Genomic DNA, 21,700 nt, shown 5'->3' on the forward strand with positions numbered 1-21,700 from the left:
AATTATTTCCAGAACATACCTTTCAAGCCTCAATTTAATGGATCCATTTTAAAATTAAGACAGATCCAATGACTATTGGATTTAATGGCCGGAGATACCTCTTTGTGGCCTCAGTTGTAAAAATTTGATTGTGTCCATAATTTATCACAGTGGCAAAATGAAAGAAGTGTTAAGTGTTGACATGATGTCTTAGCTCAGGTGACCATAACAAAATACCACAGACTGGGGGCTTAAATAATGGAAATTTATTTTCTCACAATTCCAGAAGCTGAAAGTCCAGGGTTAGGGTGCCAGCAGAAGTGCTTTCTGATAGGGCCTCTCTCTCTTTGGGTTGCAGATGACTGCCCCTTCTCGTGTTCTCACATGGCCTCTTCTTTGTGCATTTGCATGGAGAGAGATCTCTAGTATCTCCTCTTAGGAGGACACCAGTCCTATCGGATTAGGGCACTGCCCTTATGAACTCATTTAACCTCAATCACTCTTACCTTAAAGGTCCTGTCTTTGAATAGTTTATAACACCTGGTAAAGTAAAATAATTCCTTCAGAATTGTTATATGTAAATTTTTAAAAAAGATTTTTATTTGAGAGAGTGAGAGAGAGAGCACATGAGCAGGGGCAGAGGTTAAGGGAGAAGCAGATTCCCCTGCTGAGCAGGGAGCCCAACGTGGGACCCAGTCCCAGGACCCTGGGATCATGACCTGAGCTGAAGGCAGATGCTTAACTGACTGAGCCACCCAGGTGCCCCTATATGTAAGTTTTTATTAAGGGATTTTTAAAAAATTTCAGTGTGACTGGGACGCCTGGGTGGCTCAGTCGGTTAAATGTCTTCCTTTTGCTCAGGTCATGATCCCCAGGTCCTGGGATTGAGTCCTGAACTGGGTTCCTTGCTCAGCAGGGAACCTGCTTCTCCCTCTGCCTGCTGCTCCCCCTGCTTGTGTGCACTCTCTCTCTCTTTCTCTGACAAATGAATGAATAAAATCCTTAAAAAAAATCTCAATGTGACTTAAGGACTTGCTTACATAGAAACTAAAAGTTATCATTGTACTGTGTGAAAACTGGAAATTTGGTCTGATAGCTCCATTTCCATTCTGTATTCATCCTGATACTTTTCAATTGCCTTGTCTGTGCAAAAAATAATAATATAGTAAGAAAAAAATTAAGATTTTCTCAGCATTTTGCAAAGTGTGAAATATAACATAAATGTATTTTTCAAAATACACTAATGGTTAAGATCTACCTGCTTTGACAACTGTAGTTAGTAATTATTAACTAAGTCATCATTACAATAATTCATTTAAAAATTTTTTTATTTATATTCAGTTTAGTTAACATATAGTGCATTATTAGTTTCAGGGCAGAATTTAGTGATTCATCAGTTGCACATGACACCCGTGTTCATTCCATCAAGTGCCCTCCTTAATGCCCATCACCCTGTTTCCCCATCCCCATCCCACCTCCCCTCTAGCAGCCCTCAGTTTGTTTCCTTTAGTTAAGAGTCTCTTAACTCCCTCCCTCTCTGTTTTTGCCTCCCTCTCTGTTTTTATCTTATTTTATTTTTCATCATTACAATAATTCTAAAGTTGTTGATCTCTCCCTGTGTATGTCCCCTCCCGTTTCTCCCAGTAAAGATGAAGTCCTGGTTTTAAAAGTTACCTTCTGTTCACTCATGAGTATTTTTCAGTTGTATTCATTTGCTTTGCTATCACTTTCTGCAACTCCTAAAATTTTTAGAGAAACTACAGATGGGTAACTGTGTCAGGGGAAAAGGAAGAACTGAACTGAAATCCTGGATTAGAGATTTACCTCAAGCACTGAGCTACAGAAAGTAATAGGAAGGCGGAGAAACATTGATCATTATGTTAGATCCTTAAATACTGATACACACCCCTTCTTTTGGCAATAACATCTATCTCTCAAAGACTTTTCAATTCCTAATGTTATATCAGTGTCAACAATAATGTGAAACACAGCATTCTTTCTTCAGCTTTCCTGGCTTAAAAACTGCTTGTGAGACACATAACAATGTCAGAATTTTAAGATTAAAGACCACCCTATTTCCTGTTGCTAAGCAAACAAAATGACAGACTATTTTTAAAAAGAGGCACCTGTCTCACTGCCTGATCTTAGCGAACGGGAAAGCTGCCAACTGCAGAAGCCCAGCTTGGATTTTACTGGAGCCACTATTTTACTTTGTGAACGTCGAGCCAGTTCAAATGTAACATTGCCTAATAGCGAGCAGCAGTTAATTCTTACAGGTTTCTTGTAAATTTTTTTGTTATAAAAGTTTATATAATTGCTGGCAGAAATGTAAAATGGTGCATAGATAAGTGGTTGCCTAGGGCTGGGGGCTGGTCAGGGAGGATGGGGAGTGATTGCTAAAGGGTACAGGGTTTCTTTGGAGGTGATAAAATGTTCTTAAAATCGATTGTGGTGATGGCTACACACCTATGACTATACGGAAACCCCTGAATTGTATACTTTAAAAGGATGAATTTTATGGTATGTGAATTATAGCTCAATGAAATTATTTTTAACAGTTTAAGTCAACTTAAACTTGTTAAATTGGAAAAAGAAAGAGTTGAGCAGAGCAATGTTCATTTTCCTGGCATAATCCTAAAAAAGCATATTTTGGTTAATTTCTTTTTCCTATGTTAGATTTTTCTTTACATAGGTATAAGCATACTGAATATATAATTTTGGATTTTTTTCACTTGCCATATCTAAGCATTTCCGTCGTTATACCATAGTCTTCATTTGCCTCATTTTTGTGACTTCATAATCTTGCCCTGTTTGCTTCTAACTTTTCATGATTGTAAATAATGCTGCAAATGAACTTATCACATTGCTTCCCCCCCCCCCCCCGTTAGGCTTACTTCCTTAAGGTGTTTCCTGGTAAAATTACAGAATCAAAGGCAATAAGGATGTTTATTTGTCCTGTTTGCTGTCAGAGGATTTTGCCTCTTTATTTTGCTATCAACAATAAAGGAGCTTCTGTTTCCCCTAACCTTCATCAATACCGGGGATTTTTTATTGTTTTTGTTGTTTTATTTATTTTTTTATTGAAATATATTTGACATATTGTATAAATTTAAGGTATATAACAGGTTAATTTGATACATTTGTATGTTGTAATATGATTGCCATTGTAGTGATAATTAGCACCTCTATCTCATTACATAATTACCATTTCCTTTCAGTGGTTAGAATAATTGAGTTCTAGTCTCTTAGCAAGTTTGGTGATTATAATATAATATCGTTGTCTATATTCACTATATTGTACATTAGGTCTCTAGGACTTATTTCCTACTCATTGCAAGTTTGTACCCTTAAGTGATGTCCCCAACACCCCACTTCCCAGGGGTTATTTTTTAAGTAAATTTTTTATTCTAGAATAATTTTAGATTTGCAGAAAACTTACAGAGACAGTACAGTTGCCTTGGATCCCTCACCCAGTTCACACAGTTGTCAACAACCTACATTACAGTGCCCCATTTGCCAAATCTAAAAATCTGTATTACTATTAACTAAACTCCGGACTTTATTCATATTTCACCAGTTTTTCCATCAATGTCCTTTTTCTGTTCTAGGACCCAATCCAGAATTGGGTATAATAATTTTAATTTCTAAAATTTAATATAATAGGTTTAAAATGACATTACGTTGTTGTCAGTCTTGGTTTTTTTTTTTAATTTTTTGGTTTTTTTTAAGGAGGTCAAGTTTTGTGGGTTTTTTTAGATTTATTTATTTGAGAGAGAGAGCATGAGCAGGGGGAGGGGTAGAGGGAGAGGGAGAGAGAATCTCAAGCAAACTCCACACTGACCTGAGGCAAAACCAAAAATCAGACAGTTAACCAACTGAACCACCCGGATGCCCCAAGATGTCAGGTTTTTAAGGGAATATTTCTAATTATTATGCTTGATAGTGGGAGGATTGGGGGGTTAACTCCCATCCCAATAAACTTGCTTTATCAGAGTATTATTCCTGTTACTGAAAAGCTAGGAACATACTTCTGTGGTCTTCCTGCCAAAAATGCATAGCCTGAACATAAACATGAGGAAATATCAGTCAAATACACATTGAGAGACAGTGGGCAAAGTAGCCAGCCTGTATTCTTAAAAAATGTCAAGGTCAAGAATGACAAAGAAAGACTAAGGAGGTGTTCCAGATTAAAGGAGACTCAAGAGACATGACTCTAGATTGGATCCTGAACGTGGGAAAAAAGATAGCTATATAAGGGGCATTATTAGGCCAAGTGACAAAATTTGAATGTGGACTGTGGGATAGAAAATAGCATTTTATCAATGTTAAGTTTCCTGATTTTTGAACTGTGTCTGCTCATGAAGGAGAATGCCCCTATGCTTAGGAAATACACACTGAAATGTTTGGGGGAGATGGGCCAGGTATCTCCAAGTTATTCTCAAATGGTTTAGGAAAAAATTGTGTGTGTGTGTGTGTGTGTGTGTGTGTGTGTGTGTGTGTATAAACATTCTCATCTATGTAGAGGGAAAGAGAATGATAAAACAAATGGGCAAAATGTAAACAATTGATAAATCTAGTTAAAAGATATAAGGGGAGTTTTTCTTATGATTCCTGCAACATTGAAATTATATCAAAAACTTAACCCTCCTTCCCCAAAAAACAACAACTAGAAATATAGCAGCAAAAACTTCCTATTGGGTCTCAACATGTCCTCAAATGCAAGTTGTCTGTTTTGGTCCTACAGGTGAAAAAATGCCCCAACCCATAGATTTTGATTTTGTGCATAGTTAAGGGCCACCTTTTCATAACTCCTGATTTTTATAGGCCACTAAAATGTAATGTTCTCATTAATTAGTATATCAGTAATTAGTATATTTGTTCCATATTCTAGAAAGCCTGGAAGGCTTGGCAAAATTGGCACTTTATAACCATTTGCTGTTGTAGGGATTTATAATTTCTCCTGCTTTTAAGAAGTACCCTTTGTTAACAGTGCTATCTTGAATTGTTGTTGTTGTTGTTGCTGTTTTTCATTTATTGTGGTTCTAGAAGGTTTTACTGTAAGTTAAAACATTATTACATGCTACTTTTGTTGATTGTGTGGGTTACTATTTAAATATTGTTGTTCTCTTGGGGTTCTTTGTTCAGTGGGAATGGATGTGGAGTCTTTGGTCTCTTAGTATGTCAGAGGACTTAGAGAATTACTGGTTGAAAGTAGTAGTCAGGGACACTTCCTTTGGCCCTCCCTAAGTGGCTTTCTCATCTCTAAGACATTCCCACTCCTTTGCTTTACATTTTGGCCTTCAGCAGACCAACGAAGAGGGAGGTGTATGCTCCCTGTGCTGAGTTAGTAATCACTCTAGTATTGGTTCATTAACATTCCCTAAATGGGTCTTGAAAGTGAAAAATCAAAGGCCTCCCCAACTCACAAGTCTGATCATTGACTTGCCTTGAGTTTTCACTAAGTGACCTCAAGTTCTCCACAGTAGCCCATCACTTAAAGCCATGTATTTAGAAACTTTTTTTTTTTGAGCACAGGAAAAATGAGAGTAGTTGTTAGATTAGGACAATGGTAATAGGTGATTTTCGCCTGTTTTAAAATTTGTCTTTGTTCATTTATATCAGCTTCTCGATTATAAAAGGTACAGAAATCACAAATATTTATATCGATGAGTCAAGATGTTGATTACTATTATTTTGCTGTTTAAACAATATGGTTCAATGGAGAATTCTTAACAATGGCATGATGACCTCTTTGGATGGTGAAATGGTAATATCCTATAAGTCAGTCTTAGCCCAGCAATTTCAGTTCTAAAAAGCTGTCTTGTTAATGTACTTGTATGTATGCCTAGAGGCATATGCTCAATGATAATCATTGTAGCATGATTTCGAATGGTAGATGGTGAGAAACAAACCAAGGTCCATCAAAACAAGACTGCTTAAATAAACTACGGTACATTTATAGAATAGGATAATATTCAGTGGCTGAAATTACGATGTAGTCTGATTTCCGGTCCAACATTTAAGAAGTTTGGAAGTCACCACACCACCCTCCCAAGTAAAAAGCTGAACAAACCAAAAAATCAGCAACTCTTCTTAGATCTCTCAGAGAAGTGAGGTTATGGAGCAATCTGCTGCCTCTAAATTTGGAGAGACCAGTAGGGAATACAGAGAATCACAGCTTATTAGAGCAGAGCTGAAACCACTATAATAATCAGTGCCAGGATAGAGAAACGCACTGTAATTGACAAATTGCCAGAGGCTCAGCATAGACAGGTCTGAGAGATAAAAACTCCGGGGAGACCTAGTCATAGTCCTCCTTCCCCCACTTTTTTGTGTTTTAATTCCAGGGAGTTTTAACAGGTCTGCACAGTGAATATCAGAGAAAAATCCCCTTATAATTCAGGCATGGGCAGGGGAAAAGTAACCATTTTTTAAATACATGAGAGCATTCTGTTCTTAAGAAGATCTACCCTCAGGAGAAACTGACCAGAGCCTAACTGACCTAAAGGAAGGGAAATACCAACCTCAGAAGGTTCTATCTATGTGTGGAGGAAGGGAAATAATCGATTCCAGCCCCTTCTAGCCTTGAACTTTTAAAACTACGCTATAAAAATGTCTCTAAGAAAGGCAGTATACTGTAGATGTATGGATATTTCTGGACTCTGAATTCTTGTCCATTGATCTTTATGTATATCCTTATGCCAGTGGAGTCTACAATTACCCTGGTTTTGTAGTAAATTTTGAAAGTGGAAAAATATTAGGTCTCCAAGTTTGCTCTTATTTTGGAAAATTGTTTTGGTTATCCTGGGTTCCTTGTATTTCCATATGAATTTTAGTGTCAGCTGGCCAATTTCTGTAAGAATGCCAGTTGGGATTTTGATAGAGATTGCATTGAATATGTAGATCAATTTGGGAGTAAGATTTGGTCATCTTAACAACATTAAGTCTTATGCTCCTTGAACACAAAATGTCTATTTATTTAGGCCTTCCTTAATTTCTTTCATCAGTGGTTTATAGTTTTCAGTGTACAAGTCTTATACTTCTTTTTAAATTTATTCTGTGTTTTTATGCTATTGTATATAGAATTGTTTTCTGATTTCAGTTTCAAATTGTTCATTGCTAATATATAGAAATACATTATTTCTTTTTTTTTTTTTTTTTAAGATTTTATTTATTTATTTGACAGAGAGAGACAGCCAGCTAGAGAGGGAACACAAGCAGGGGGAGTGGGAGAGGAAGAAGCAGGCTCATAGCGGAGGAGCCTGATGTGGGGCTCGATCCCAGAACGCCGGGATCACGCCCTGAGCCGAAGGCAGACGCTTAACCACTGTGCCACCCAGGCGCCCCTAGAAATACATTATTTCTAATTGTATATTGATCTTGTATCCTGCAACCTTGCTGAACTTGTTTATTACCTCTAACTATTTCTTGTGATTCCTTAGGTTTTCCTTTATATGAGATCGTGTCATCTGCCAATACAGATAGTTTTACTTCTTCCCTTGAAATCTAGGTGCCTTCCATTTCTTTTTCTTGCCCATAGTATCCTGCCTAGAATCTGCATGTCTTGTTAAATAGAAATGGTGAAAGCAAACATTCTTGTGTTAATCCTGATCTTCGGGAGAGAAGCTTTCAGTCTTTCACCATTGGCTGTGATGTTAGCTATGTTTTCCATAGATGCATTTTACCAGTTTGAGGGAGTTCCCTTTTATTCCTAGTTTGTATGGTGCTTTTTATCATGAACATGTGTTGGATTTTGTCAAATGCTTTTTCTTTGTCTATGGAGATAATCTTTTGGGTTTTTTCCCCTTTATTAATATAGTGTATTACATTACTTGATTTTCATATGTTGAACCAATTTTGTATTCCCGGCCTAAATCCTACATAATAATGATGTATAATTCCTTTTATGTGTTGCCAAATTCTGTTCACTAGTATTTTGTTGAGAATTTTAACATCTATATTAATGAGATATATTGGTTTGTAGTTTTCCTTTTTTGAGACATCTTTGTCTGGTTTTGGTGTTAGGGATTGGCCTCATAGAATGAGTTGAGGAGTATTTCTTTTTTTTTTTTTTTTATTAATAATGATTTTTTATTATATTATGTTAGTCACCATACAGTACATCCCCGGTTTTCGATGTAAGGCTCGATGATTCATTAGTTGTGTATAACACCCAGTGCACCATGCAATATGTGCCCTCCTTACTACCCATCACCGGTCTATCCCATTCCCCCACCCCCCTCCCCTCTGTAGCCCTCAGTTTGTTTCTCGTAGTCCATAGTCTCTCATGTTTCATTCCCCCTTCTGATTACCCCCCCTTTCTTTATCCCTTTCTTCCCCTACTGATCATTCTAGTTCTTATGTTCCATAGATGAGAGAAATCATATGATAGTTGTCTTTCTCTGCTTGACTTATTTCACTAAGCATTATCTCCTCCAGTGCCGTCCATGTTGTAGCAAATGTTGAGAACTCATTCTTTCTGATTGCTGAGTAATATTCCATTGTATATATGGACCACAACTTCTTAATCCAGTCATCTGTTGCAGGGCATCTCGGCTCCTTCCACGATTTAGCTATTGTGGACATTGCTGCTATGAACATTGGGGTGCATATGGCCCTTCTCTTCACTACGTCTGTATCTTTGGGGTAAACACCCAGTAGTGCAATGGCTGGATCATAGGGTAGCTCAATTTTTAACTTTTTAAGGGACCTCCACACGGTTTTCCAGAGTGGCTGTACCAACTTGCATTCCCACCAACAATGTAGGAGGGATCCCCTTTCTCCACATCCTCTCCAACAATTGTTGTTTCTTGCCTTGTCTATTTTTGCCATTCTAACTGGCGTAAGGTGGTATCTCAGTGTGGTTTTGATTTGAATTTCCTTGATGGCTAATGATTTTGAACATTTTTTCATGTGTCTGTTAGCCATTTGTATGTCTTCATTGGAAAAGTGTCTGTTCATATCTTCTGCCCATTTTTTGATTTGTTTATTTGTTTCTCGTGTATTGAGTTTGAGAAGTTCTTTGTAGATCTTGGATACCAGTCCTTTATCTGTAGTGTCATTTGCAAATATCTTCTCCCATTCCGTGGGCTGCCTCTTAGTTTTTCTGACTGTTTCCTTGGATGTGCAGAAACTTTTAATCTTGATGAAGTCCCATAAATTCATTTTATCTTTTGTTTCTCTTGCCTTTGGGGATGTGTCATGAAAAAGGTTGCTTTGGCTGATGTCGTAGAGGTTGCTGCCTATGTTCTCCTCTAGAATTTTGATGGATTCCTGTCTCACATCGAGGTCTTTCATCCATTTGGAGTTTATTTTTGTGTATGGTGTGAGATAGTGGTCAAGTTTCATTCTTTTGCATGTAGCTGTCCAATTTTCCCAGCACCATTTATTGAAGAGACTGTCTTTTTCCCACCGGATGTTTTTTCCTGCTTTATCAAATATTAGTTGCCCAAAGAGCTGAGGGTCCATTTCTGGGCTCTCTATTCTGTTCCATTGGTCTATGTGTCTGTTTTTGTGCCAGTACCATGCTGTCTTTGTGATCACAGCTTTGTAGTACAGCTCGAAATCCGGCATTGTGATGCCCCCAGCTTTGTTTTTCCTTTTCAACAGTTCCTTGGAGATTCGGGGTCTTTTCTGGTTCCATACAAATTTAAGGACTATTTGTTCCAGTTCTTTGAAAAACGTTCTCGGTATTTTGATCGGGATAGCATTGAAAGTGTAGATTGCTCTGGGTAGCATGGACATTTTAACTATGTTAATTCTTCCGATCCATGAGCATGGAATATCTTTCCATCTTTTTATGTCTTCCTCAATGTCTTTTAAGAGTGATTTATAGTTTCTAGAATAAAGGTCCTTTACGTCTCTGGTTAAGTTAATTCCAAGGTAACGTATGGTTTTTGGTGCTATTGTAAATGGGATGGATTCCCTGATTTCTCTTTCTTCGTTCTCGTTATTCGTGTACAGAAATGCAACTGATTTCTGAGCATTGATTTTGTATCCCGCCACGTTACTGAATTGCTGTATAACTTCTAATAGTTTGGGAGTGGCTTCTTTTGGGTTTTCCATATAGAGTATCATGTCGTCTGCGAAGAGAGACATTTTGACTTCTTCTTTGCCGATTTGAATACCTTTGATCCCTTTTTGTTGTCTGATTGCTGTTGCAAGGACTTCTAGTACTATGTTGAATAATAGTGGCGAGAGTGGGCATCCTTGTCGTGTTCCTGATCTTAAGGGAAAGGCTTCCAGCTTTTCCCCATTGAGAATAATATTTGCAGTAGGCTTTTCATAGATGGCTTTTATGAGATTGAGAAATGTACCTTCTATTGCTACACTCTGAAGGGTTTTAATCAGGAAAGGATGCTGTATTTTGTCAAATGTTTTTTCGGCATCGATTGAGAGGATCATATGGTTCTTGAATCTTTTCTTGTTGATATGATGTATCACGCTGATTGATTTGCGAATATTGAACCACGCTTGCATCCCAGGTATGAATCCCACTTGATCGTGGTGGATAATCCTTTTAATGAACTGTTGGATTCTATTAGCAAGTATCTTGTTGAGGATTTTGGCGTCCATATTCATTAGGGAAATCGGTCTGTAATTCTCCTTTTTGAGGGGGTCTTTGCCTGGTTTGGGGATCAAGGTAATATTGGCCTCATAGAATGAGTTTGGTAGCTTTCCTTCTGTTTCTATTTTTTGAAATAGCTTTAGGAGAATAGGTATTATTTCTTCTTTGAATGTTTGGTAGAATTCCCCAGGAAAACCGTCCGGGCCTGGAGTTTTGTTATTTGGAAGGTTGTTTATCACTGACTCAATTTCTTCATAATTAATTGGCCTGTTTAAGAAATCAATTTCTTCCTTTTTCAATCTTGGTAGTTTATAGGTTTCCAGGAAGGATTCCATCTCTTCCAGATTGCTTAGTTTATTGGCATATAGCTGTTGATAAAAATTTCTAATAATCCTTCCAATTTCAATGGTGTTCGTCGTGACCTCTCCTTTTTCATTCATAATTTTAATAATCTGGGTCCTTTCTCTTTTCTTTTGGATAAGTCTTGCCAGTGGTCTGTCAATTTTATTGATTCTCTCCAAGAACCAGCTTCTAGTCCTGTTGATCTGCTCTACTGTACTTCTGGTTTCTGCTTGATTGATTTCAGCTTTAATTTTGGTCAACTGCTTCCTTGTGCGTGGATTAGGCCTGTCCCTCTGTTGCTGTTCCAGCTTCTTGAGGTGAGAATATAAAAACTGCATTTTAGATTCTTCTATTCTTTTGAGTGAGGCTTGGATGGCTATGTATTTCCCCCTTAGGACTGCCTTTGCAGTATCCCATAGGTTTTGGACTGTTGTATTTTCATTCTCATTGGTCTCCATAAATTGTTTAATTTGATTTTTGATTTCCTGGTTTATCGAGTCATTCCTGAGCAGGATGGTTCTTAGTCTCCAAGTGTTTGAGTTTCTTCCAAATTTTTCCTTGTGGTTGAGTTCCAATTTCAGAGCGTTGTGGTCTGAGAATATGCAGGGGATAATTTCAATCTTTTGGTATCGGCTGAGACCTGTTTTGTGTCCCAGAACATGGTCTATTCTTGAAAATGTTCCATGGGCATTAGAATAGAATGAGTATTCTTTGGTTCTGGGGTGTAGTGTTCTATATATATCTAAGAGGTCCAACTCGTCGAGTATGGCATTCAAAGCCTTTGATTCTTTGCTTAGTTTTTGCCAGGGTGTTCTGTCTATTTCTGAGAGTGGAGTGTTGAGGTCCCCTACTATTAATGTATTTTTATCTATATGTCTCTTTATTCTGGTTAAGAGTTGGCTTGTGTATCTTGCTGCTCCCCTGTTGGGGGCATATATATTTAAAATTGTCATATCCACTTGTTGAATACTTCCTTTAAGAATAATATAGTGCCCTTCTGCATCTCTAACTATAGTCTGTAGTTTAAAATCCAATTTATCTGATATGAGAATTGCTACCCCAGCTTTCTTTTGAGGTCCATTTGCGTGAAAGATGGTACTCCATCCCCTTACTCTCAGTCTGAATGCATCTTTGGGTTCGAAATGAGTCTCTTGTAGACAGCAAATGGATGGGTCATTTCTTTTTATCCAATCTGCAACCCTGTGGCGTTTGAAACCAGAATTTAAACCATTAATGTTCAGGCTGAGTACTGAGAGATATGCTTTTAATTCTGCCATGTTGTCAGTAAAGTCTTTGTTTGTATTGGCTGTGACTTTCTGTTTTGTATCACTCTTGGGGCCTTTTTACTTTTATAGAACCCCCCGTAATACCTCCTGTAGGGCTGGTTTTGTGGTTACGAAATTGGCTAGTGACTGTCGATTCTGAAATGTCTTTATTTCTCCATCAATTCTGAATGACAGCCTTGCTGGATAAAGGATCCTTGGCTGCATGTTTTTCTCTGAAAGAGCTTTAAAAATGCTCCCCCAACCCTTTCTCTCGTTCCAGGTCTGTGTAGACAGGTCTGATGTAATTCTGATACCTTTGCCTTGGTACGTGAGAAATTTCTTTGCCCTGGCCGCTTTCAATACTGTTTCCTTGAATCTCATATTTGCGAATATGCACTATGACGTGACGTGGTGTAGGTCTGTCATGGTTGAGCTTGGGAGGGGTCCTCTCTGCCTCTTGGACACGAATTTTTGTTTCCCTTGCTAGATTAGGGAAGTTTTCAGCTACAATTTGTTCAAATATCTCTTCTAGACCTCTGTTTTTCTCCACCCCCTCGGGGATGCCGATGATTCTAACATTGGATCGTTTCGTTGAGTCAGTAATCTCCCGTAGCCAACATTCGTGGGCATGGATTTTTTTAAGACCATCTTCTATTTTTATTTTTTCCTCTATTAACCCATCCTCCAATTCACTAACCCTTTCCTCCCGTGACCCTGGCCGTCAGAGCCTCTAGTTTTGCCTGCATTTGGCTCATAGAATTTTTAATTTCTGTCAAATTCGCTCTCATTTCCGCCCTTAGGGATTGTATATTCTCAGTAATATTTTCCTGAATACTTTTTTCAAGTCTACTCATTATCTTGACCATTGTTACTCTGAATTCCATTTCTGATAATTTGGTTACATCCATATCCGTTACTTCTGTGGCAGAGGCCACTGACTCACTGTCTTTTCTTTGCTGGGGGGGGGCTTCTCCTTCTTGTCATTCTGATGAAGAGAGGTTGCGGGGTTTCCAGAGCCCAAAATTATTGACTGGGTCCCAGGCCGTGCCCCTTGTTTTATAGGGATCTTAGAGATGTGGGCTTCTTCTTTAAAGATTTTATTTATTAACTTATCTGAGAGAGGGAGACAGACAGTCAGCAAGAACGAAACAGAAGCAGGGGGGTGAGAGAGGAAGAAGCAGCTCCCAGCGGAGGAGCCCGATGAGGGACTCCTTTCCGGAACGCCGGATCACGCCCTAAGCCGAAGACAGGCGCTCAATGACGGCGCCACTCAGGCGCCTCCGGTTGTGGGCTTCTTGATTTTTCAGCCTGCCTTCTGTGTTCTGGGGGAGGGGCCTGCCGCGCCGATACTCAGGCAACCCTGTTTGGTTAGAGTCTCTGTGTCCCCTGCGAGGGAGGATGGGGATGGGCACTCTCTGAGCCGGTATTTCCAGGCTTTTGTTCTCTGGCGGCTTTCCCTGGCGGCCGGCTATGCCTCTTCTGAGGGTCAGAGCAGCAGAGGCTGCATTGTCACAGAACAGAGGGATTGCGGCCCGTTCTCCACTGCTGTTCTGGCCACTTTAACTCTGTTACTGTTGGTGCTGCTCAACCCTGCGGCGTCCCGGGATGTGCGCCCCACACCCGGCGTCCCTGCCCTCACTTCCAGGGCCGGCGCGTCTCTGTCCTTTGTGTTTCTAATGCCGCCAGCCACCGGCCGCCCCGCGCGCTCCCGGGTCTCCCGGTCTCAGTCTATGCCCGGTGAGCACACCTCGATTCCGGAGTTTCGTGAGAAGCCTGGTGGCGCGCGCACCCGGTTCAGGGTCTCAGTCTGCTGTTTCGCGGGTGCCGACCGCGAGTCCGCCCGCTCCCCCGTGCAGGTGGCCCGCCAGCCGCCAGCCTCCCCGCGCGCGCTCCGGGAGTTCCCGGTCTCAGTCTGGATCCCGTGAGCACACCGGGATTCCGGTGTTCCGGGAGATGCCTGGTGGCGCGCGCGTTCACGGCTCACCGGTCTCAGTCCGCTCTCTCGCGGGTGCCCTCTGTGTGTCCAGCCCGCTCCCCTATGCAGGTGGCTGCCGCTTCCCGGCGCCCAAACGCGGCGGCTCCCTCCCCCTTCCGTTTATCTTCCGATATCCGATATCCGTGCACGGTTTACAGCTCCCCTCTTGGTACCTCAATACTCAGCGCTGGAGATGTTCATTTGTAGAGATCCAGATGCATCATCCTGCGTCTCAGGCTGATTCCGTGGTTATTTAGGCTGGTCTGGTACCTATCCAGCTCGACTCAGGGGACCGGCTGAAAAAGGGGTCCCCTACTCCTCCGCCATCTTAACTCCCCTCTCCAGGAGTATTTCTTCCTTGCCTGTTTTTGGAAGAGTTTGTGAAGGACTGGTGTTAACTCTTTAAACCTCTGATGGAATTAACCAGTGAAGTCTTCTGGCCCTGGACTTTTCTTTGTGGGAAATTTTTTGACTACTAATTCAATTTCTTACTACAAGTCTATTCAGATTTTCTCTTTCTCCTTGAGTCAGTTTTAGTAGTGTGTGTCTTTCTAAGAATTTGTCTAATTCATCTAGGTTGTCTAATTTGTTGGCATACAATTATTCATAGTATTCCCTTATAATCTTTTTTATATCTGTAAGATTGGTAACAAAGTACTCACTTTGATTTCTGATTTTGATAACTTAAATTCTTCTTTTTATTTTTCTTAGTCTAGCTAGAGGTATGTCAATCTGTTGATCTTTTCTAAGAATAAACTTTTGGTTTTGTTGATTGTCACATTGCTTTTCTCTTCTCTAATTTGTTTACTTTTACTCTGATCTTTATTATTTCCTTCCTTCTGCTTGCTTTGGATTTAATTGGCTCTTCTTTTTTTAATTTCTTTTTTTAAAGATTTTATCTATTTGAGAGAGAGAGAGAGAGAGAGTGCATGCATGCCCGAGTGCACACATGAGCATGGGGGGAGCAGAGGGAGAGGGAAAGAGGGAATCTCAAGGAGACTGTGCGGAGTGCAGAGCTCAACACGGTGCTCGATCCTACAACCTTAAGACCACAATCTGAGCCAAAATCAAGAGTTGGATGCTCAACTGACTGAGCCACCCAGGTGCCCCTTCTTTTTGTAATTTTTTAACATGAAAAGCTAGGCTATTGATTAGAGTTCTTTTTCAATATAGGCTTTTACAACTATGAATTTTCCTCTTAAGTGCTGCTTCTTGTTGGTTTTAATATGTTGTATTTTCCTTTTCATTTGACTCAAACTCTTCTTATTTGCCTTGTAATTTCTTTGACCCGTTAGTTATTTAAGAGTGTGTTTTGTAATTTCCACATATTTGTGAATTTACCAAATTTCCTTCTTTTATTGACTTCTAATTTTATTCCATTGTCATCAGAGAACATACTTTCAACCCCCCTAAATGTATTGAGACTTGATTTATTACCTAAAATATGGGTCTATCCCATAGAATGTTCCATGTGCGCTTGAGAATATGGATTCTGCTGGTAGTAGATGGAGGTTTCTGTATATGTCCATTAGGTCTAGTTGGTATATAATTGTTCAGATCTTCCATTTCCTTATTGATCTTCTGTCTAGTTGTCTAGATCTTAATGTCTGTTTTGTCTATATTAGTATAACCACTTCAGCTTTCTTTTGGTTACTATCTACATAGTATATTTTTTTTTCGTGAGGCTCTGTTCATATACCATTTTCCTTTCCTGTTCTTTCAAACTGTTTGTGTCTTTGAATCTAAAATGAGTCACTTTGGATAGCATATAGTTGGGTCATGGCTTTTTGAAAATCTATTCTGCCAGTCTCTGACTTTAATTGTAGTGTTTGATCCATTTAAATTTAATGTGATTACTAAAAAGGTAGGATTTAGGGGTGCCAGGGTGGCTCAGTCAGTTAAGCATCCAACTCTTGATTTTGGCTCAGGTCATGATCTGAGGGTCCTGAGATCAAGCCCCACATCGGGCTCTGTGCTCAGTGGGGCATCTTCTTGAGATTCTCTCTCTCCCTCTCCCTCTGCCCCTCCCCCTACTCACCCCCTCTCCCTCTCTCTCACTCTCTCAAGTAAATAAATCTCAAAAAATAATAATAATAAAAAGGTAGAATTTGATTCTGCCATTTTGTACTTTGTTTTCTATATATCTTTTTCATTCCTTTAATCCTCCATTCTGCCTTCTTTTGCATTAAATATATTTTTTCTAGTGTGATATTTTAATTCCCTGTCATTTCTGTAACTGTGGATTTCCTGGTGTTATAATTAATATCTTAGCTTATAATAATCTAGTTCAGACTAATATCAACTTAACTTTAGTAGCATGTCAAAACTTGGCTCCTGTATACTCCATTCCTTTTCCACTCCTTTTGTGGTGTAATTGTAGTACAAACTATATCTGTATATCTTATATGCTGCTCATCCACATATATTTATAGTTATTGCTTGATGCAGTTGTCTTTTAAATCATATAGGAGAAAGAAAGAGTTATGCTGTCTTTTATGTTTACCAGTGCAGTTACCCTTATTAGTGCTATTTATTTCTCCTTTTTTCCCCTTCTTTTTTTTTTTTTAAGATTTTTTTTATTTATTTATTCGATAGAGATAAAGACAGCCAGTGAGAGAGGGAACACAAGCAGGGGGAGTGGGAGAGGAAGAAGCAGGCTCATAGCGGAGGAGCCTGACGTGGGGCTCGATCCCAGAACGCCGGGATCACGCCCTGAGCCGAAGGCAGACGCTTAACCGCTGTGCCACCCAGGCGCCCCTCCCCTTCTTTTAACTGAAGTATAGTTGACACACAATGTTACATTAGTTACATTAGTTTCAGGTGTACAACATGGTGATTCAACAACTGTATGCATTATGCTATACTCATATCCACAAGTATAGCTACCATCTGTCACCGTACAATGCTATTACAACATCATTAACTATATTCCCTATGGTGAACCTTTCATCCCCATGACTTACCCATTCCATAACTGGAAAGCTGTACCTCCCACTCCCCTTCACCAATTTTACCCATCCCTCCATCCTCTTCCTTCTGGGAACCATCAGTTCTCTGCATTTAAAGGTCTATTTCTGCTTTAAAAAAAATTGCTTGTTTGTGCGTTTATTTTTTATATTCTACATATGAGTGAAATCATATGGTATTTGTCTTTTTCTGTCTGATTTATTTCACTTAGCATTATACCCTCTAGTTCTATCAGTGATGTTGCAAATGGCAAGATCTAATTTTTTTATGGCCAAATAATATTCCATAGTGTGTGTGTGTGTGTGTGTGTGCGCGTGTATGCGTGTGTATACACTATATGTTCTTTATCCATTTATACACACACACACTATATCTTTTTTATCCATTTATCTATCAATAGACAACTTAGGTTGCTTCCATATCTTGGCTATTGTAAATAATGGTGCAGTAAACATAGGGGTGCATATGTCTTTTTGAATTAGTGTTTTTTTTTTCTTTGGGTAAATACCCAGTAGTGGAATTACTGGATCATATGGTATTTCTATTTTTAACTTTTTGAGGAACTAACATACTATTTTCCACAGTGGCTGCACCAGTTTACATTGTTTCTTTTTCTCTACATCCTCGCCAATACTTGTTTTTGCTTGTCTTCTTGATTCTAGCCATTCTGACAGGTATGAGGTGATAGCTCATTGTAGTTTTGATTTGCATTTTCCCTGATTATTAGTGATGTTAAGCATCTTTTCATACGTCTGTTGGCCATCTATATGTCTTCTTTGAAAAAAGTCTGTTCAGGCCCTCTGCCCATTTTTAATCAGATTATTTGGTTTCTTGGTGTTGAGTTGTAAAAGTTCTTTATGTATTTTGGATATTAACCCCTTATGAGATATATCATTTGCATATCATCTTCACCCATTCAGTAGGTTGCCTTTGTGTTTTATTGATGATTTCTTTCACTGTGCATAAGCTTATTTTGGTATAGTCCCAGTAGTTTACTTTTGCTTTTGTTTACCCTGCCTGAGGAGGCAGACATATCTAGAAAACTGTTGCTAAGGCTCATGGCAAAGTGATTACTGCCTGTGTTTTCTAGAAGTTTTATGGTTTCAGGGAGGGACAGTATATTTGAAGAGAAGCAAGACCTGGATTCTGTTTCAGTTGTGTGTGTAACATTTTCTCTCAAAATTTGAGCCTCAGATTTTCCCATCCACAGAAGAGTTGCAAATACATCTCCCCTATCTGTTCTGTAGGGCTCTGTGAACTAAATGCTATTGCGTATGTAGAGATGCTTTGGTCCCTTTAGAAGAAAAGTACTTAACTTCCTCAAGGCTTCATTATTGTTACTTCCAGTTGTACTTCCCATTGTGTGTCCTTGATCAAGCCACTGAACCAATTGCTTCTGTGGCTACATCCAACACTTCCCCCCTTTTATCCCAGCCTCCTCTCTTTTTAAGGAAGAGACAATGCTCATTCTCCCCCATACACAGTAAATTTATTATTTCATTTTCTTTTATTTTACTTAAATTCAATTAGTTAACATATAGTATATCATTAGTTTCAGGTGTAGAGTTCAGTAATTCATCAATTGCATATAACATGACAATAAATTTAAATTGCTTTACATGTGTTTAAAATTACTTGAAGATGTTCAGGAAAAACTGTTGTTATTTGCAGTTTGGCAACTAGGATTATTTTGCACAAATGGAGTATATTTTAATGTAATCCTGAATGTGATTATTTTTGAAGTTTTTTTAATATTACACATAATGCTAGAAATAGTTTTGAAACCTCCTATAGTCCTTTGTATGTATCTCTTCCTCCCTCCCTCTCTCTCTTCTTTTGGCTAGTATCTCCCTAGCTCTATTAAATCCAAGCTTCTCTGTGAAAAATGGTTAGAACTCTCAGGTTTTTTTTTAAATTGTGGTAAAATATATATAACATAAAATTCACCATTTTAGCCATGGCTAAAATTCAGTGACATTAAGTAGTTTCACATAGTTGTACAATGTGTGCATCTGTTTTTGAAAAATAAAGATTCCATAGATACTGGACAATATTTGTTTTGTGAACCAGTATTGTTGTTAAAATTAACTAGTATGGACTGTACGGTTTTTCTGACTTATTTTGTGGAAGCTGTGAGTTTTAGAAAACGAGGTCGGTGTTGGTTTCAATGGTCATGCTTCCTTTTACTCATTTCATTTCTGAGAATGACCTAAACAACCTAATTGTTTTTCCACAAGATGTTTAACTCACATGTCTTTTGGTGTCACAGGTTGCAAGGCAGGCAGGAATTAACTCGGGGACAGCCATGTCAAGAGGATTGTATCAACCAGCAACAATCTTTATGGGCCGCCAGATGTCAGCTGTCTCAAGCATTGGAGGTTTCAGTACAGAGCAGAAATCTCCCCAGCCCACAAAGAACTTTTCAATTCCTGACCCACATTCACACCGACAGACAGCCCAGAGCAGTAATGTGACAGACAGCTATGTAGTACAGACTAATAGTGACACACAGTGCTTAAATAAGTCTGACAAAATAGATGGAAAGACATCTCTTCAGATTGGTGAGGAAACGCCAGTCACAGCCAGCGCATTGTCTGAGGAGGAGCAAAGTCATTGCTTGCAGATAGGAAGCAACACACGTCACAGTGAGAGTAGTTTATCTGAAGGCAAAAAGTCTGCTGAACTCCATTCCCCGTTACAGGAAAGATTAAGTCCAGAGAACAGAACCACTGATTTAAAGTGTGACAGTTCCAGCAGATCAGAGGGATCAGAGGGAGAAATACTGACACAGGAACATATTGAAGTCAAGGAAGAAAGAGCCAGACCGCCAGTCTCTCCGATATCAGTCTCCGAATACTGTGCATCTGAAAATAAGTGTTCTCAAGAGAAGGATTCTGCTTGGGAAGGTATCTCAGGTGGGGTGAGAGGCTGATATTGTTTGCTGATTTTTGTTGGTGTTTAGTTTTGGGGGTGGTAGTGGTCTTATGTAAGAACAACATATGCTCTTTAATTTTCTCTCTGTCAAAAAAGCAAACCAGTGACTTGGCCAACAAATTCCATTCTAATGAATTCTTGAATATAGGCATGGAAATATTTTTGCAAGCTAATTTGCTGATTTTAAAACCCACTGTGATATTTTTAATGATTTTTCACATACTATAATTAGTTGTGGATTGTTTCTACATGTTTTTAGCTGAGTAATTCCACCTGGGAGGCAGAACATGTTTACCTCACTTCTTCCTGAAGTTAGTGATCAATAATCTATTCATATCCCCTCTTATAGATCATCTTCCTCCCGGGGACCCAGAGTCACAGAAACCCTTCAGAAAAATGCAGGAAGAGCAGGAGGAGGAAAGTTTGAGCAGCAGCAGCAGCAGTGACCTCACAGTCTCTGTAAGTGAAGATGATCTCATTTTCAAGAGTCCAGAACCACAGCCAAATCCGAGTGACAAGATGGAGGGAGAAGATGGAATAGAGGCCTTAAAATTAATCCACTCTGAGCAAGAAAGAGAGGCCCTATCCACTGAAAAACATAATTGTATTTTGCAAACCCTAAGCTCTCCTGATTCAGAAAAGGAATCCTCCACTAACTCACCAACAAAAGAGTAAGCCATTCTTTTTTTTTTTTTTTTTTTACTCTTCTGTTTTTAATTATAAACATTTTTAGAGACCATTCCACTGGGAATGTATTATTGAACCCTCAGCCATGGATGTGTAAGTTCCTTAAGTCTCATAAACAGTCTTTTAGATAAGGTCTAATTTTCTTTCTTTTCTTTTTTTTAATGAAATAGCTTGAAAAGTCTGAATATCATTGAATCATGGTGATTGGCAGTTTATAATTATATCCAGACAATCCCTAGTTAATTTATAAGTCATTCCCCCCACATCCTGCTTTCCAGCCTTTTAGAAAATAAATCATTTTGAAGTTGTGGTAACACAGAAGGTGACAAATAGTTAAACTTACTAGGAGTTCAGCTTTAGAGGCTAAGAACTTTGTATCCAATTAATTTGCTTAATCCTTCTATTCCTTGCCACGGTGTCTTACGGTTAAATATGAGTTTACGAGTTCTGCTAAGAGTATTTCTAAGTCAGCTTTCCTTTTCTGAATGTAAATATGAGGACACTGGAATCTATAATGTTAAATAGGAACAACATCAGTGTTATACATTCTGAGCACTTACAATAGCCACGTCATAGGGGCGCCTGGGTGGCTCAGTTGGTTGAGAGTCTAACTTTTGGTTTCGGCTCAGGTCGTGATCTCATGGGTTGTGAGGTAGAGCCGGCTTAGCTTCCTTCGGGCTCTGTGCTCAGTGGGGAGTCTGCTTGAAAAATTCTTTCTTTCTACCCCTCCCCCCACTCACGCATGTACTCTCTCTCTGTCTCAAATAAATCAATGTTTAAAAAAATAATATCCAACTCATGAAAGTTCATTATGACTTTTTACTACTGATTTGTATAGAGAGTATGGACACTGTTAGAAAACCAATTCTGCAATAAAAAAATAGCATTACATCTCTTGTAGGGGTAGAAGGAACCTAAGTAAACAACCTAAGGTAGATTTCGTCTTTTAAAAATGAAGAAACCAAGACGAGGGACATAGGCGTG

At 39.0% G+C, this 21,700-nt stretch overlaps 1 protein-coding gene across 3 annotated transcripts in view; it reads left to right on the forward strand.

The window, feature by feature from the left end:
• KIZ (kizuna centrosomal protein) overlaps positions 1–21,700 on the forward strand; it is a 134,130-nt gene that overhangs the window by 29,467 nt on the left and 82,963 nt on the right. For 2 of the 3 annotated variants that reach the window (XM_087853777.1, XM_045776813.2), the window contains 2 exons: positions 19,365–20,010; positions 20,379–20,700. In XM_087853777.1, the coding sequence (XP_087709903.1) occupies positions 19,365–20,010; positions 20,379–20,700 (968 nt within the window). The remainder of the gene's footprint in view (positions 1–19,364; positions 20,011–20,378; positions 20,701–21,700) is intronic. The other variant, XM_087853776.1, reaches the window with a different exon arrangement.

This window comes from Ursus americanus, chromosome 22, assembly GCF_024610735.1.
Source record: "Ursus americanus isolate L20-20 chromosome 22, mUrsAme1.1.p, whole genome shotgun sequence".
In the NCBI taxonomy this organism is placed as follows: Eukaryota; Metazoa; Chordata; class Mammalia; order Carnivora; family Ursidae; genus Ursus; species Ursus americanus.